Source organism: Crinia signifera, chromosome 3 (assembly GCF_055691185.1).
Source record: "Crinia signifera chromosome 3, ASM5569118v1, whole genome shotgun sequence".
Taxonomy (NCBI): domain Eukaryota; kingdom Metazoa; phylum Chordata; class Amphibia; order Anura; family Myobatrachidae; genus Crinia; species Crinia signifera.
The window spans coordinates 184,982,863-185,002,725 of record NC_139219.1 but is presented as its reverse complement, the minus strand read 5'-3'; the positions used below and the strand labels follow the sequence as shown (position 1 = coordinate 185,002,725).

Sequence of the window (19,863 nt, the reverse complement as noted above, 5' to 3'; positions counted from 1 at the left end):
GCAGTCCTTGGCCTCTCTGCACCCAGGAAATTTGGGGGCATTGTGCCACTGTTTCACCGACATAGTCCAGTATTCACAATAAAATAACATTTAAGAATCCATTTGTTAAAGTTCTCCAAAGCCATGTTTTCCTGATTTACAGAAAGCTATTGGTTGATAACATCCACTATAAACATGAAGGTTAAAAAAGGAGTAACAACATTTGTCGTTGTTAAAAGTCATGATTCACAGCATTCTACAGTGGATATTTATTTATTTACAGTTTCTTATATAGCGCAGCAGATTCCGTCGCGCTTTACAATAGTAGACAATAATAAAACAAACTGGGTAACAACAGACAGACTTGGAGGTAGGAGAGCCCTGATGCAAGCTTACAATCTATAGGGATATAGGGGGGAAACACAAGGACAGGCACCAGTAATAGCATAGCAGTCCCACCAAGTTACACGTCCAGAAGGGAAGCTATATAATACATAAGTGCCTCAGAGAGGTTATGCATGTAGAACTTAAATATGATAGGCTTGCCTGAAGAGGTGCGTTTTCAGTGAACGCTTGAAAGTTTGGAGGCTAGTGGAGAGTCTTATTGTGCGTGGAAGGGCATTCCATAGGATGGGAGCAGCCTGATGAAAGTCCTGTAATAGTGAATGTGAGCTAGTGATCCGTACAAAAGAGAGACGCAAATGTTGTGCAGAGCGGAGTGGTCGAGATGGGAGGTATTTTGTGATAAGTAGAGAGATATATGCTGGTGCCTGAAGAGGTGCGTTTTCAGGGAACGCTTGAAAGTTTGGAGGCTTGTGGAGAGTCTTATTATGCATGGAAGGGCATTCCATAGGATGGGAGCAGCCCGATGAAAGTCCTGTAATAGTGAATGTGAGCTAGTGATCCATGCAGAAGAGAGACGCAGATCTTGTAAAGAGCGGAGTGGTCGAGATGGGATATATTTTGTGATAAGTAGAGAGATATATGCTGGTTCAGTATGGTTAATAGCCTTATATGCGAGTAGAAGTGTTTTATATTGAATACGGTAAGATACAGGCAACCAATGGAGGGACTGGCAGAGTGGATCAGCAGATGATGAGCGTTTTGCAAGGAAGATCAGCCTAGCAGCAGCATTTAAAATGGATTGTAGTGGTGAGAGTCTGTTCTTGGGAAGACCAGTAAGGAGACTATTGCAATAATCAATGCGGGATATAATGAGTGCATGGATAAGAGATTTAGTAGTGTCTTGTGTGAGATACGGTCGTATTCTGGATATGTTTTTTAGATGCATTTAACATGATTTGGAGACAGAGTGAATGTGGGGAAGAAATGACAAGTCAGAGTCGAGGATGACCCCTAAGCAACGAGCTTGTGGGGTAGGGTAGATTGTCGAGTTGTTAACAGTGATGGAGATATCGGGATATCGGGATATAATTCAATACATATCATGTTCTATCTTCTGGGCCACCAGTAGCGAGAGAGTGGTAAGAATGGCTTCATCTGTACTTATACTGTCCTACGATATCAGTGTTAGTGCCACACATTTTCAAAATACTGTATACTGGTTATTAAACTTATTACATGTACAAAAGGTGCCTCGCTAGTAAACTACCTACTGTGCCTTGATTACAGAGGACTGTGCTATACCTGGGTGACATGTGTGATGATTTTCAGAGGTGGCCATATGCACTTATACAATATGTTATGTACAAATACATTGCAATTCTAGAATCAAAGGAAAAATATAACCATGTATAAAAGGTTGGAGTGGACTGACGTGGAATTCAATACCACTTTATGCTGCAACAGGTCAATGGTTAGTATTTAAAGTAATAACTCCCCAATGCCTATAGGACCTTGATGGCAAGGAAATAAGCCACTAATCAGGGTACATTGTCTGGGGGAAAAAAAAAAAAACATTTCTGTTGCAGTTACTGCACTTTATCTTCCTACTCTTTTTTTTTTAACACACCATGGGCCTTATTCTGGTTGGAGCGTCCGGGCCGTACGCGTACGTCCCGGGGTTTTTTACGATCTGCGCATGTGCAGATACGCTAATGCGCCGGCGCGAACACTCCACAACGCTTACGGCCGGTGTCTCAACGTGCGAAAAAACCTGTACGCGAGCGTACGGGTAATGGGGCGGCATAGGGGCGTGTTGATGGGAGCGGCCGAAATAATGAGGGAAAATGGGCGTAAATATGGGCGTACACGGGGGTGTGCACCAAAAATGAGCGGTGCTACTACCGCACGATCGACTAAGGCACCGTTCGTTTCGGACACCAAACAGGCGGCCGCCAACCGCCAGCTAAAACCACCCCTACAGATACCGCATGCCAGCGTGCGCCTGAGTTGGCTAATTAACGCTGATTACTACTCAAACACATACACCTGAATGTAATAAGCAATGCTGCAGTCTATTAACTCCAAACCATGATTTCACTGCCTGCAAGCCACACATGCAGCACGCAAACACATTGGAAGCTTATGTTTCTATACTTCTCCACATTTAAAGGTTTGTTTAATTTAAGGTAAGAATCTTTTTATACGCTAAGGTAGGTATTTGCTAAACAGACACATTCACTACGTGCTTTCATAGACTTTACGCAGTAGCACACTCAATCTACACAAGTCGACATGTGTCAACGTGTTCACTCTAATACTAACATAGGTTTTGTATTTAGGATACAATAACATAAACCACATCTAACACCTACAAAGGATGTTTCAGCAATGTTTGAAGCCCATGACCACTATTTTCCACACAATCTTTGTATAGTACCCAAAATTATGACCTGTACCACTATCTCATCTGCTATGATTTGGATTTGACTACACTCTGGATGTAAGATGCCACCAATCACATTATTGCACTGTCATCTCTCTAACAAAGGATTCCTACATCTGCTTATGACACTGTCAAATCATATATATTTTAAAAGTTATGCATGTTTGTTCACAAGCTAATTTATCATGTTTGGCCCATTCACACATCTTTTTTTAGGGAGGACACATATGCATTCCTACACAAATGTACCTTTTCACCCTTGTTTGTCTGCCTCACCCACTCCATGAGGAAAGCATTGTTCTGGACCTGCTTTTACCTACTACTGTAGGAGCTACCTCACCTGCACACAAACTGCTTTCTCACCTATTAAGTTGCTCTGCACATGTGCTGACACAAACTAATTAGCAGGGAAAAGTTGGATAGGAACATGGGAATGGCCATGGAGAGGGTTACACATGGGAAACTTCGACCACACTTCAACAAATGTTCAAAAATACCCTGGTCAGTAAGTACACATAAATCTAGTATTTGTTTCACACAAGAAATTACACATACCACAATTTTGTTTTAATGTGTAAAATAAATTTATTTGCTGTTCAGCATCACAGCTTGACACTTTAATGTGAGAAATCAAATAAACAAATAAAATAGACACACAAATAATAAAACAGCCAGAACAAGAGGTTGCATATTTACAAACATGTGTTACCCTGCAAATGCAATGGTGAAAGAAATGGGGACACCAGAATACGTACTGCAACAACCAGGGTGAATACTAAGCAAGATACACACCACCAAAAAAAATATCCTGCATTTGTAGAGGTCAAAATACGAACTTTCATGCCCATGGCACGCAAATGGATCGATGGGCAACTCAGGAAGCGGATGTCCAGTGCAATTTAAACCTTTGGCCTCCAACCACAGAGGAAGTGAACCAGGTCTCATTTGGGCCCTTTTTTGCCCCTTTTAGATGGGGCCTTGGGGACAGGGGCCTTTGGGTCAGCTGGCTTTCGGCGTCTTCCCCTAGTCGACACAGGAGGGTCAGCCGAGGTGGAAGGTTGGGGAGCAGCTTGGGGTGGGGCAGCAGATGGGGGATTGTCCCTTAGGGACCTGGCGGTGGACAGCTGCTCCGCAAGAAGTTCATTCTGGCGGCTGAGGTGTTGGCCAATGCTTAGCATGCCAGCCGTCAGAGTTTCATTAATGCGGTTCAACGCCTCAACCTGCAGCTGGTTTGTGGCCTTCCACTCCGCCAGAAAATCCGCCACCTGCTGCTGACGGATCGCAGCATCCACCCCTTGCTGCTCGATCCTGTCCAGCGTCACCAACAGGCTCTCACTCCATGTCTCCTGTGGCTGGGGCTGGGGGCGACGTCTTGGTGGAGGCTGGACCACCTGCTCCACCTGTGGCTCTGCAGAGGAAGATGCTGCCGGTACATCCTGACTTTCTGCTTCTGCTAGGATAAGAATTGAAAACAATGTCACCATCACATACGCAATAAAAAATATCTTTCTAAATACAATGCATTACTGTGACTTACCATCAAAAGCAGCAGCAAAGACCTCCGCCGGGAGCTCACTGTCCATATTGGAGATCCCCCTGATCTCCCCCACATCGATGACGTCACAGGAGTCCAGCTCCAGGGGGGTATACTCCAAATGGTCAGGCATAGGACCGCTCCCGGTGGACATGCTGTGGTTGTACCGGTCAGTCATCTTCCTCTTCAGGGCACTTTTGAAGTCAGTCCACCTACAAGTTTAAAAATACAAATATCACCATGAGATATGTGCACCACTGTGCTACGTGTAGGGTTACCACCTAGTCCCTTTAATTCCGGACACATGTTACTTACACAGGTTCTGTGGCAGTTTAAAATTAGGTGAAGTGGAGTCTTGAAGTCAGCCAGCCACAGAACCTGTGTAATTAATATGTGTCCGGAATTAAAGGGACTATGTGGTACCCCTAGCTACGTGACATTTCCTAGTGTGGGTGATCTTATGTTTTTTTGCCATGTGTGGCCAAATATTTCTTTGATGGACAAAACCATGTGCACTGCAGGTGAGGCAGGTGTAAAACCCCACCCAAATCTGATTATCTCTGCACAAGTAACACCTGCCTCACCTGCAGTGCACATGGTTTTGTCCATCTAAGAAATATTTGGGCAGAAAGAGTGAACTAGAATAAGGGCCTCAGTTCCTGCTGGAGACTGCTGAAAAATTGCCCTGACAAACACACTAACCTTTTCTTCACCGCGTCCCAAGTTCTGACCACTGGTGACACCTGGTTCACTTCCTCTGTGATCTTGTCCCAAAGGTTTCTCCTTGCACTGGCACCCGGCTTCCTGGTTGCCAATTCAATCCATTCGCGTGCCCTGGGCACTAGAATTCGCATTTCGGCCTCTACAAATGCAGGGTTTCTCCTTCTGGTGGTGGTATCCTGCTCAGTCATCACCCTAGATGTTGCAGCACGTTTTCTGGTGGCCCCAGTTCTCTCACCATGCACCTGCTGGGTCACACCTGTTTGGAGAGATGCAACCTCTTGTTCTGGCTGGTTGCTTGGCCCTTGTGGAGCTGGTGGAGGTTCACCAGGGCCTGTTACTGAGGGGCCCGCTTGATCTTGCAGGCGACTCCTCTCTTGGGCCCTCCTTCTCCGCTCCTGTTCCCTCTTGTTGAGTGCATCAAGCATGGATTGTGCTGTAGCTCTCTGCAGAGCGTCCTCTGCTGCAGAATCGTCTGAGTCAGACATGTTTGCAGCAATTGTGGGCTGCATCTGACTGAATATTTATATGTTAATCTCCCGCCATGAACAAGGGGGCGTATATTTTTTCCCGCAATGTAGATGCAAATTTACGCCGATATTTCCCGCCGATAATTCCCGCTTAAATTACGCAGGTCTCAACACACCTGATCAAACACCTGTATATGCACATACACAGGTTGTGGAGCATTGTGCTACATCGTGAAATGTGGGCACCTGTCATTCCAATGACGAGTGTTGTCAGCTGGTATCTGTTGGAGTTCGTGTATGCTTTGTGAGTCACATTTCAAAACATCACGATATAATGCTTTCCTTACATATGTAATGTGTATGAAATTGTCATACAGCAACATGTTGCATTGTGGCCCTTTAGGCAGTGTAGCTATAAGTAGAGGGTTGCGTGTATTATTTTCCGCCTACTGTATATACAGTACTCCTCTCCATGCATATCGGTGTATCGTGCCCCCTTTAAGCAGCGTAGTTCTAAGTAGACGGTTGCGTGTATTAATTTCCGCATACTATATATACAGTACTTTTCTCTTCATGGCAATCGGTGTATTGAGCCCCCTTTAAGCAGCGTAGTTATGAGTAGACGGGGGTGCGTGTATTATTTTCCGCACACTGTATATATACAGTTCCTCTCTATACATTGAATGCATGCTGTTGGTTGTGGTGTGTATATCGGAACGGTCCGCGTAAGTTTCTATTCGCATCCAGTTTGTTAATGTAAGAGGGATTAATAAAGTTAATACCAAACAAACAATTTTTTCAACCAATCAGCAAGCACCAAAAGTGATATATGTACCTGCAATTAATAACTGCGCCATTGCCACCATGACAGCAAACAGAGCTAGGCCATTCTCGACCCCTGAGCTGTTGGCCCTGGTCCACGTCATGGACCGTCACCTGGGGCCCAGGGGCCCATATGTTTCGAATGCGGACAAGCGGCGGGCGTATAATTCTGCCCGCCGCCTGATATTTTCCACGACCGGCATCCGCAGAAGCCTGGGGCAGGTTGAGCGGCGCTGGTCAGACCTGCGCCGGCGGCAGCCCGTTCTACTGTGCAGCCTTCGCCGCCATATTGCCCGATGTAAGTTTTGATTACTAGTATGTCTGCGTTTTTTAGCAATGTTGTGTGTACTTTTTAAAAATAGGTTGCTGAGTATGGGGGTGTATATGGGTGTATATGGGGTGTATATGGGGGTGTATATGGGTGTATATGGGGTGTATATGGGGGTGTATATGGGGTGTATATGGGGGGTATAGGGGGGTGTATATGGGTGTATATGGGGTGTATATGGGTGTATATGGGGTGTATATGGGTGTATATGGGGGGTATAGGGGGGTGTATATGGGGTGTATATGTGGGTGTATATGGGTGTATATGGGTGTATATGGGGTGTATATGGGGGTGTATATGGGTGTATATGGGGTGTATATGGGGGGTATAGGGGGGTGTATATGGGTGTATATGGGGTGTATATGGGGGGTATAGGGGGGTGTATATGGGTGTATATGGGGTGTATATGGGGTGTATATGGGTGTATATGGGGTGTATATGGGTGTATATGGGGGGTATAGGGGGGTGTATATGGGTGTATATGGGGTGTATATGGGTGTATATGGGTGTATATGGGGTGTATATGGGTGTATATGGGGGGTATAGGGGGGTGTATATGGGTGTATATGGGGTGTATATGGGGGTGTATATGGGTGTATATGGGGTGTATATGGGTGTATAGGGGGGGTATAGGGGGGGTATAGGGGGGTGTATATGGGTGTATATGGGGTGTATATGGGGGTATAGGGGGGTGTATATGGGTGTATATGGGGGGTATAGGGGGGGGGTTTAAGTAGTTGCTCAGTTTTTTGGTGTAGGATATCAAATAGTTAGCATGATAAATGTCTGAAATATCACAGCAATGATCATTTGGAAGGTTATGAGCATGACTAATGTGAATTTTTCTTTCCCCCTTTTTTATGAATCCCAATCTTCGATTTCTATGCCATCAACATGAACATTGCAGCACGGGCAAGAGCCGCCAGAGAAGCCCGGGAGCAGGCACGCCGGGACCAGGCAGCCCCGGAGCAGCCAGAGGAGGAGGAAGAGGAAGAGGAGGAGGAGGAAGAGGAGGAGGAGGAAGAGGAAGAGGAGGAGAAGAAAGAGGAGGAGGAGGAAGAGGAGGAGGAGGAAGAGGAAGAGGAGGAGAAGAAAGAGGAGGAGGAGGAAGAGGAGGAGGAGGAAGAGGAGGAGAAGAAAGAGGAGGAGGAGGAAGAAGAGGAGGAGGAAGAAGAAGAGACACAGGGTGCTGTTTGGACCCACACAATTTCCCCATCCCCTTCCCCCTCCACAACCCCCACCCCCACCACCTCCCCAACCCCCCCCCCCCTCCCCACCCCATTTCCAACCCCCCTATACCTCTCCACCACCCACCCCCAAACCTCTCCACTCCCCAGTAACAGCCACTACCGTGGTCCAGACTCCGGGACCATCATTCTCGTTGCTCCAGACCCCCCCAACCACCGCACAGCCAACCAGCGGTGACCAGGATGGCTCAAGTAGCCGTAAGTAAATAATTTGTCTAATGTTTACCTACACATTTCTACACATCAACAATCACAACAACCACATATGTGTATCCAACATCAACATTAGTTGCAACATATCACTGCAGGGCGACCATGAGGTGTGTCCTGTCCTTCTCCAGGAACAAGGGTCCCCTTGGTGGTTTTTTTGAGTGTGGCCATGCCTCACCCCTTGAATAATTGACATAACAGTACATCCAATGAGATATCCGACATTAGTGGTGTGGTAGTTATGTGGCTCCAGGTGTTGGGTAACTCCAGTTCCCAGCATGATGTGCAACACAGGGCCGGATTATAATGGAGGCACAAGGGGTCAGTGCCCCTGGGCCCCCCTCTAGCTAGGGGCCCCCTGTGGTTGTCATGTATTTTTGACCAAAAAAATGTGTAAGTTGTTTTTTTTCTTTTTTAGCTAAATGTTTTGTGCATGGGTGGGGTAGTGCTGCAGCTTGACCTATCTGCCAATGTGACAATGATTTATGGTGCTGAGCATCGGGAGCCAAGGCACACTGATTGCACAAGTGTGCAGTGCATTTCTGGGAGTTGACTAAGTCCCATGACACTTTGCACCAGAGGACAGAGGCTGAGAAGTTTGTGCTGAGCTCTGATTGGTGGAGCTCATTACATGCTTCTCAGGTCCATGGAGAACAGCAGCAGCAGCTTAGTCATGGGAGGGATTTTAATCAGAGGCAGCACTAGGACTGTGAGGTCTCCACCAGAGTAAGGGGCAGAGGGACAAACACAGGCTTTTCATGTGGTGTGTGTGTGTGTATATATATATATATATATATATATATATATATATATATATCCCCTGCAGTTAATTAAGTATATTATTTTGTAGTACTGTGTTTACAGCAGACCCATCTTCAATGTAGTTTAAAAATGTATGTGGCCTTCACACATAACTCTCAACTTATTTTTAGGTACAAATACAACAAACATTTGTGTATGTTATATATTAATTTTTTATTTTTATCCCTTCCCTACAGACACTGGACAGCAGCAGGAGGAGGTGGCAGCCCTAATGCGGGAGATTGTCCTCACCCTCCTGTACCTCCAGATCCTGTATGGCCTTCTGGAGGCCCGAATTTAATTTTTTTTTATCCCCCCCCCCTTATTATTTTTGTGCCAAATAAACGTTTATGTACAGTTCGAAATTGCCTTTGTTTTTAATCAGAAATATGTTAGAGGGCTTGTAAGGGTAGGTACATACAGATGTGTACTGTAAGTTATACTTGTAATTTGAGGTGAGGGGTAATGATTGATGTGTGAATGTGTGTGTTTTTGAATAAAATAACACATAGTAAAAATGCATGAATTTTTAATGTTGTTCGATTACAACATCACACATAACATCAGGGTAGGTATACATGTTACACATTGTGGACAAAGTAATTATGGACATAATTTAGTACATATACAGAAACACCAACATTACTTGATGTAAAAATAACAGCAATATGGGGACACATAGATAGTGCTTAAAATGCCACATTAGAACATAACAAATATACATGTAATGAGGGTTCAAATGTAGTTTTATTAGGTCTTTATTGAGGTAGACAATTGAGTTAATAGAAAACAATAATTGAATAACAAATAGATTAATTAATCAATTGTGAGATTTGTAGTTGAAAGGGAAGATTTGCAGGTCCATATATGTGAAGGGTATGCCAGCGTACACGGACGTACGCTCACTCTCACGAGCGGTGACATAACTTGTGTTTTCCATTGAAAACAATAGGGACCCGTGCGTGCAAGCTGGCGTACGCTCAGATCTCCGCAAGAAGTCGGTGGGAAGACGGACGAAAGACGTCCGCGTACGTTGCCGTACGCTCAGTTGTACGCCAGTTGTCGGAGTGTAAGGGCTGGGCCGGCCGCGTACGTTGCCGTACGCTCATTTGTACGCCACTCCCCTTCTACGTTATTTCTGCCCGTACGTAAGCGGCTGATTTGTGGGTGGACTTAACCCTAACGGCCGCGTACGGCTAGCGTGCGGTAATGGCGAACGTACGCACGTTTGGCCGCTCCGAGCAGAATAATGCCCCATGTGTGACACACTGAAGCTAATCCATATATTTCCATACATATAATACCATCTTTTAACTCTCTTAAAGACCTTTTGGAATTCATACAGACTTACTTTTTAAAATCAGTGATGAGATCAGAATTTAGAGCAGACGTTTCCAAACTCAGTCCTAATGACACCCCAAGATTTTCCAGATTTGACATTCAGTACAGTATTATCCATGGCTACGAACAGATGGTTAAATCAAATTGACCAAGGTACTAATTAAGTCACCTATGGCCAAGCATGGAACCGTGTTTGGGAACCTCTGACTTGTGCTGTGTACACACACTGAGATTTTGTGATTGATTTTTGACTATTTAGCCAAAATTAAATCAAATGGACATAGAACGGTTTTCAGCCTCATTCCTGATGCGCGCTCCCATTTTGTGTAAATCGAACAATAAAATAGACTGTGCAGGCAAGACTATATAGTAGAGATCTAATCAGGATCAAATCGCAAGCAAAATCACACCATGTGAACACCCCTTTAGAGGTTTCTGGAATGAAGCCCAGAATAGGATTACACCATATGCAGAAATGTCACCCCTATTAGTAATATAAGGATAACACACCCAGTTTGCCTAGGAGTATCATTTGAATGTTCATCCCAAATTAGATTATCTGTGTATATGTGAATCCACATACTATGCAAAACAGACAGACTAGATAAAGTTACCATTAAAGTATGTGCACATTTTCAGCTCATAACATCAGATTTACTCTTTATAAAGCAATATACATTTGCAAAATACAGACAAATATAATACATACATCTAACACCAATAAATAAATGTAATCTAGCAGACATATTATGGGTTCTCAATAACATGCACTCTTCATTGTAGTCTGGGGCTAAATTCACTAGCAGTATATTATTTGATACTGTACCCTGTTTTTATTTTATTAATATTTCAGATTTACAGAGATAGCAAGGCTCTATTTAGAGCGGTGAGTATATGTGATATTAATGTCACATTTTCTAGTTTTCCACTAATAAATACAGTAAAGCATACCCTCCAACATGACCCATTCCATTAGGTACAAAATGCTCTGTTTCTGGACTTCCTTACCAGTGGCAGTTGCAGTGGTGGGGCTGCAGCACAGTCCAATATTCAAAAAGGGGAGCCACACCAAATGCCACCCAAACATCACTACTGTCCTGGACTCACTGGCAGTTGATGTAACCCCCCCTCTTTGAATTTTGGACTGTGCTAGAGTCCAACCTCTGTAACTGCCACTGGCAGGGAAGTCCAGTAACAGAGCATTTTGTACCTAATGGACTGGTTCATATTGGAGGGTATGAGTAAAGGTCAATATCATATCTTATTATGAACTTATTTACCAGCAATATAGGAATTATACAGCATACAGCATACAGATATTAAATATTCTACTGCTTTTTTCACGACACCTTTTGTTTACGACTTTTTCAAACATCTCTTGTTTTTTTTAAGCAAATGAATTGGTCATACAGTACTGTAGAGCAGGTCTTACCTCCAAATGCAGGTCTCATAGTAAAATCATGTTCATCAACTCTAAGAAGCTGGTCATTTTTATTTTTTCGAAGCTTAGTAAGATCATGGTTCTTTTTATATAGGTGACTGTAAAAGAAAAATGTTAGTTATTGAACACGTTTCATTGAGGACATTCTGTACCATAATGGTTTGCTATAGTGGGGATACATCTATGATACTTCATACCATATAAATACAGTTAACGAACCAGAAGCATAGGAATCCTTTATGTCATGTAACAAATGGGACAAAAAGGACAAGGATGTATGATATCACTCTGGTTGGATATGAAACATTGGGGCAGATGTATCATTAAGCTTGTTACGTTTGTGAAATAACGAGTCCCGCTTCTCCTGCATAACGAGGAGAAGCGGGCACTCGTTATGGGGAGATGTATTAACATCCCCCAAGCCGATAAGGAGAGCCGTTATGCCCAGCGTTAACGGCTCTCCTTATCGGCTCCCTCGCCGCCCCGCACATGCGCACTCCCCGTCGCCCCCCCTGCCCGGCTTACTGGGCATGCGCGAGATCTCGCAAAAACCGCAAGATCTCCAGCGCAGCCCAAGCCAGACGCAGGGCTAGCGTTGTCCCCATAGTGGGGGATAGGACAACGCTAGCCCTGAGCTGGCGAAGCGGCCGGGGCGAATTAACGCCTTGAAGGCTGTTAATACATCGCCCCGGCCGTTAATCCCTGAGGGGGATTGCAGGGACAGCCCCGCCGAGCGTAACTCGGCGGGCTATCTCTAGCGCATGTTAGGTGCGCTAGTTATACATTAGGGACAGACGTAATCCCCCCCAGTTAACCAGCGTTAAGTGCATTTTTGCACTTAACGCTGGTTAATACATCTGCCCCATTGGGCTTTATGTGATAAAAATGTTCTGCTGTTATGGGACAGACTGCACTATTCATGGTGCTACATATAATGGGCACTGGCCTGCACAATATGCTGAGCCATTGTACTACTGTGCACTTTTTTCACATCATGCACATAGCACCATTATTTAATAGTGGTGCGATTTATAGTGTTGAGTACACAATTTTTGGAGAAAAGGGGCGGGGCAATAGGTGAAAGGTCTTACAAGGGGAGTCTGGGGAATGTGTATAGAAAGTGCCATTACAGTATAATCACGGTGTACATGTGAATCCTAATTTCAAAAACACTTTAGGTGAAAAAATATTATTTGTCCCACACTTAAAAAAAATATATTATATACACATATAACATCAATCCATTAAACATAGTGAATATCAATTGTTCAGTCCAACTCCCAGACCAATATTCAACACCATAACAAGCTTATACCAATATGAAAACATATACCAATATATTACACATTACTTTTACATACATATCTTAAACTTTTATTATGTGTACAATTGAGAGAGTGTCATGGCCTACAAAATTATTGTTTGGTTTGGCAATTGTACTGGTCAGGATGGCAGGAATACTGTATAATCCGGTGTGCAGTTACCTATCATTCAAGAGCTTCAAGGAAACAGGGTCTTCAAGAAAGCTTGTGGTTTGTTAACCAGCCCAAACCATCCCTAATTATTTAATAAACTACCATTAAAATAAAAGGATTTACTACTCTGAGGACACACCCAAAACTTAAATTGTAATATTGCACTGATCATTGCAAGTTTGTGGATTTGTGAATTTTAAAATTGTAATTTAATTTACAATTAAATATGTCTTGTTGTTGACAATGTTTTATTGCATTGTGATACATTTACCAAACTAAATTCACCCTTAAAATTTTTTTTTCAATTTATTACATTGATTTTTCAGTTGCAATGAATACATTTATTGCTGTTTGAAAATACAAACATAAAAAAACACTTACTGTACATTGTTGACTTAATTTAGACTAGGATAAGTGAGATAATTGGAAGAACATGTGAAGCAGGTCAGGCTGGAAGATTCAATTTCAACTCCTTTATATTAATACCATTATGTTTCCAACTGGAGGACCCTTTTTTCTCACTGCCTTAACCTCGCATGACTCGAGGACGCATAACAATAGTATGGACTGATATGGGCATAGTTAACAATAATGGACCCATCCACATATAAATATGTACAGTAAATCTAAACATAAATAATTATTAGACCAATTCAATACAACGTTGCAGGTATTACTTTAACTATAAAAACATTAACCTCTCTTTTTTGCTTTGTGTAATAAGCAAAGTGCAAACTTCAAGTTCTCTGTCACTCACACCATGTTAGTTAATCTGTAGAGAATTAAAACCTTGGCTTGCTACAAGGCATTAGGAAAGCTTTACATTATTCCTAGATGTTGCTATTAATGAACTTTCAAACTCTATCAAATCCTTATTTCAGACGTCAGGCAGTGAATAACATGATGGCAGGAGACGCACACAAGAGCATCCTTAGGGAAATAAATGCAGATGTTTCATTTTTGAGGCTAATATATTGCATAATTTGCTTTTTGCTTCTTGGATGAGCTGCAACAAATAATCTAACAAGACACATTTCTGTATAATGACATAACCGCTAGGCACATAGGGACTCCTAACAGATTGTATGAATGGTTTAAAAGATTTACTTTCTGATATTACCCAGAGTACACCAACAATGTAAACAGTGGCCACATACTGTACTCTAATGATAATACTTTTAGGCATAAAAAAATAAACAAGAAATTCTCATACTTCTAACTTTGTTGCATTTTTATAGGAAATATATATTTTTTCTTTGATTACCTGATTAACAAGTAACACACATTTCATATAAGTTTAAGATATTCCAGGCTAAGGGGGGTATTCCATCCCCGCTGCTATTTCCGACAGGGGAAATAGAGGCAGGCGCCTTAGTTTCCAACAGCATTGAAGAGGCAGCTCAACAGAACAGACCCGACATTAAAAGCAGTCCGGTCCGTTTTGCCGCAAACAGCCGTGGATTGTCGAGTTCACGGCCGGATCTAGACAATCCATGGCTGTTTTTACCAACACCCCCCTTTTTGCCGCTTGGCAGATGGAACTTTGAACCTGATGATAAACTGGCAAGGGGACCGAAAACGGGCCATATTTCCAACTGTCGGAAATGTTCAAACAGTCGGAAGCCGGGATTGAATACCCCCTAATTATGGTGGAATTATTACTACCTCCTTATCACCACTGCATTCTACCTGTGTGATTGTGCTTTAATTCCAAATGCATATGAAAGTGAAGTAAATTAAAGTTTAAAGGAAGTAGGTGACACAAACCAGTGATTGTTTACTTGGGGAAAAACTATAAAAGTGATTTAGCTTCATAAACACATTAGGAAAGTGCCCCATTACTACAAGTTTAACTTACCTAACCTGCAACATCCAATGATGCCCTCACTGTCAGTGCAAATGCAAAAGTTTTTTGGCCAGTCACTAACAAATCTTATTATTGCCTGCATAAACCAAAGTGCAGCCAGAATTAACGCATTACAGGTATATGTACAGGAGTAAACTGCTTGGCTGTAGACTGCTTCCCACAGCCCTAGCAGAAGCCTATGGCAATATAAATACACCAAAACCATGTTGGATAATATATTACATTTTAAGGACTTTTTTAAACATGACATAGCGTGTCTTAGTACATTTATGCTAACCGTAGAGCTGACACTGAGACGTGTGCGTCTTGCTGTTTGCAAGTAAGTTTTGGATTATAAAGTGATAATTACCTCAGTGTGTTACTCATCTAAATAACAAATAGAATGTATTGTAAGGATCTCTCCATAGCGTATTCATTACTTTGAAATCTCAGTACCAATATTTCATTAGCGGATCCCTGTCTATACGGATTTGGTTTGGTTAGAGACCCCAGGCTACATTTTGAAACCTGTCTGAAACAAATTGACAGACATCTAAGCCTGTTAAGTAAATCGTAATGCATGCTCAATATTATTAGATTATTATGCCCTCACATACAACGTGCATGTACAGTATTGTTGTGTAGTTACTTGTTCAGTATAAACAGCAATATCACTGGCAATATACAAAGGAAAAACATAACATAAATATAGCTCAAACAGGCACATTTCCATAATGCTACCAAATAGAAACAAGCAGTATTCAAATAGAGTATTTGGGAAGTTTCACAACCAAAAGGTTGAGTTTCAGAAAAACATATGTCTGCTGCACTATCCTTTGCATTGCGGATAAATGATGTGGAGTTAGAAGTAGCGCATGATAAAAATCTAATTACAGAATTTTATGATGGCAATTAAGTAATGTTATTCATTGTGTTTATTAAGCAGGAATAGTAATTTCAATTGCTTTTAGAACAATGCTATCAAGTATAACAGGATCAAATTCTTGTACTCAACAGCACAATACAAGTAATAAAACACAACCTATCTCAGGGTAGCAGACAGTGTGACACAGAAGAGCTTGGCACAAATGTGTACTCAGGTGGAGAGATGCCTACCTGGCCTGTCTGTGCACTTCCATCTGATTTGTCCATCTCCTCCTTCTATGCTTCTTGCTTTCTGTGAGCAGGATGAGACAGAAGATCAGCAGAAGGAGTTTGAACGAATTAGGCATTTTCAGTATAGTGGGTAGAAAATGATCTGCTCTGCAGTTTCTCCCAGCAGTGACAGTCCCTACTGGTGCACACATTGAGTCAGCTGTTCATCCAGGGAAACATACTGGCTAGACGGATCAGTGTGCAGGCTGTGCTTCTGATTCCTATAATGTTCTGAGATCACAAGCTTTCCTCCCATGAATGATAGACACTGGCCATTTCTAGGGGCTAGGAGAACTTGGCTGTGCTTTGCTACATATCCCCTAAGGTTCTAGGACAGAGATTTTACTAAACCCCTTACATAATAGGCATGTGGTTCACAATGCAATTACAGACACTCTGTATGATTCATCAGAGCATTAATCTTGGTTAGATTTTCATGATAAAGCTTGGGATTTTTCAACCAGTTTCAAATTTAGTGTTAAAATTTTTATTCTTGTCAGTAGAGCTAATCATTGGATAGACAAAGGATAACACCAGTCTAAAGGGGACCATTGTTATGGGGTGATTTCATGGCATTTGTTAAGGAATCGCTTAGAAAATGCCCCTACTGTACATCGCTGCGTGTGTAGGGGCCATAAAGATAGCGATGCGCAACGCTATTGCCTGCTGATTAATATCCGGCATGCCGGCTGAATCTAGCTAATCACCAGACAGGGCCAGTGTTCTTACCAGAGAACACAGGCCCTGACAGATTGCTCAGTACCCAGTGCTGACACATTGCTATGTGCTGAGCATTCTTGCTGAGCGTTGTGAGCGATCTAGCTCACAACGCTCAGCAAATCTTCCTGTATCTAGGCCCCTTTGCAGTGGTATCCTATTACCTGCGTTTGCTGATCGCGGGTAATAGGCTCATCAATGGCTATATAATTAGCCCTAATAAGCCAATCATTATGTGGTTTATTAGGGATATTGTTTCACCTTCTTCAGACGAACCAAGCAATATCCTCCTAAACAGACATTTTTCCAGCAAAAATTAAAAACAGGGCTGCAGTGGATAAAAACACACTGGTTTCAGGGAACTGTTTTTTTTCAGGGGAACTTGTGTTTTTAATCCAATTCAAACAGTACCAAGGCATTATTAAACAACAGTATTAGTTTACATTTAATATATACCTACAGTTTAAATTTAGTATACACAATCCATACCTCCCAACAAGTCAAAAAAAGAGTCTACCTGGACTTCCATCTTAATGTATGATTGCTATCACCTGTGGTGAAACACCTTTCTTTTTTTTTTTCCATCAATAAATTTTTATTGTGACAGATTTTTAATACGGGGAACAGAAAAGAAAAAGGGGACATTTGGGGGGGGGGGGTAGGGAAGGGGGGATCGGGTAACAAACATATCCATTATACAGTGTGTTTCGCTACGCAGAGCGAATAATATAGATGTATATATCTATCTAAAACCTAAATATTACATACATAAAAGAAACAAGCAGACAGCAATATCTTCTGGTAACGTTGTCAAATGAAATCAGAACATTTAACTAACCAGTCACAAACCCCCGGTCATACATTTTCCCGTAGGGGGGATATTAACTGGCAGGGTGAATTAGCCAGGCATATTAGGTTATTCTGAGCTCTCTGGGGTTTCATTTAGGTTAAGCTGACATGGATCCACCGAGTGGGAAGGGGGGAAATGTGCAGCACCTTCACCTTCTGCTATGTGTGTGTGCCACGGGAGCCAACGCATATGGGGGGAGGTGGGCGAGGAGACAAATGGGACGAAGTTAGTTTCCATAAGGAAATGATGATTCGTCTTCATGACTACCTGGAGAAGGGGTGGAGGGGAGGGTTGTTTCCAATGTTGGGCCAGGTTGGCTCGGGCAGCTATAAGGATGTGACCTAGAACATATCTATCCCTAGGGGGGACAGTCTGAGGGTAAACGTGGAACAGGGCGAGGGATGGGTCCGGAGTTAATGTCATCTTCAACACTGTAGATATCAAGTTAAAGACCTCAGACCAATACTGTTGGATTACTGGGCAGGTCCAGAAACTGTGGTAGATGTTGCCAATGCATCCGCATAGCCTCCAACATTTATTAGAGCAGGATGGCCAGAAGGTGTGCAGACGATCTGGGGTTAGATATAATCTATTAATTAGTTTGATGTGCATTTCCGTATGATTTAAGCATCGGGACATTGCATAGGAAGTGTGAAAAATTTGACGCCATTGCAGGGGCGAGAAGGTCACGCCTAGGTCCGATTCCCATTTCTCGTGGGGGGATGTTTTGGAGAAAACAGAGGGGGTTACTAAGGCTCTATACCAAAAGGAGATGTCGCCTTTAGTTCCTGTCATAAAAGGTCTGGATAGAAGTGTCTGAGATGTAGCATCTGGGGGGGTATAGGGAGAGAAGAGGGCCTTCCACCAGTGTGCTACTTGTAGGTAGTGGTGGTGTTCGGAGGGGGGAATGGAATATTGGCGTTGTAGGGTGGAGAATGGTAGCAAGGAGTGGGATTCTAACAAGTCTCCCAGGGTGTTGATGCCCAGGGTTTTCCATGAGTTTAGATTGAGGTTTGGGATTAATTTGGCTACTGTCGTAATGGAAATGGTGGGTATGACGTTCGTCGAGCTAGATAGATTGACAAGTAGTCCATCCCATGCTCGCAGAGAGGCTTTGGTGGATGGGAGTAGTGGTAGATGGGTAGGTCTGGCTTGTTTTGGAATTCTAATTAGATCTGCAAGAGGGATTTGAGGGGTCTTGGCTTGTTCTATGGACACCCATCCTGTGGCGGAAACGGTGTCCGTGTAACATTTGAGCGGGGCTAGGAGGCATGCTGTATGGTAACTAGCTAGGTCGGGAAGGTCCAGGCCGCCAAATGCCCTAGGTAGGGACATTTTGGAGCGGGCAATTGCTGGGGGTTTTGTCGACCACACATACTTTAACAGAATGGACGTGCCAAGTCGTAAGAATTTTTTAGGGATTGTGTATGGTATAGTGCGAAACAAGTACATTAGTTTAGGGAGTAGTGTCATTTTAAAGGCAGCCATACGTCCCATCCAGGAAATGTCGTAGGATACCCAGGATTTTGTTAGGGTAGACAACGTTTCAAGGAGGGGGGTGAAGTTGACATTAAAAACATTGGGTGTGCTCGCGGGGATGTGAATGCCCAGGTACTTTATCGCTTCAGTTTGCCAGTTGTATTTGTAGAGTGATTTTAATTGGGGTAGGTGTCTTGAGAGGTTAATCGGGAGAGCGTCCGTCTTAGTAGTATTTAGCTTATAGTATGATGCTGCGCTATAGGAGTCTAAGATCGTGTGGAGGTATGGGAGAGTTCTAACAGGGTTGGTCACGAAAAGCAGAACATCGTCGGCAAAAAGGCTTAACTTATGACAATGTGGGCCTATCTGCAGACCGGGGAAATTGTGGTCATTGCGTATAGTAATGGCTAGGGGCTCTATTGAAAGGGCGAAAATCAAGGGAGAAAGGGGGCAACCCTGTCTGGTGCCATTCGTGATATTAAAGGGATCTGACAAGAATCCATTGCTGAGCACCCGGGCCGTGGGATAACTATAGAGCGTCAGGATCGAATTGAGAATTCGGTCCCTGAAGCCAAAGCGTGTGAGCACTTCTTGCATGTATTTCCAATTCAGCCTATCGAAAGCTTTTTCAGCATCGAGGGATAGGAGAAGGAGATCTTG

At 43.1% G+C, this 19,863-nt stretch overlaps 1 protein-coding gene across 1 annotated transcript in view; it reads right to left on the bottom strand.

Annotated features, from left to right (window-relative positions):
* Positions 1–16,340, bottom strand: part of GABRR2 (gamma-aminobutyric acid type A receptor subunit rho2) — a 141,600-nt gene extending 125,260 nt beyond the window's left edge. The window contains exons 1-2 of the mRNA XM_083177068.1: positions 16,119–16,340; positions 11,673–11,779 (exon numbers count right to left, since the gene is read on the bottom strand). Of these exons, the coding sequence (XP_083033194.1) occupies positions 11,673–11,779; positions 16,119–16,309 (298 nt within the window). The 5' untranslated portion in view covers positions 16,310–16,340. The remainder of the gene's footprint in view (positions 1–11,672; positions 11,780–16,118) is intronic.
* Positions 16,341–19,863: the final 3,523 nt, after the last annotated feature.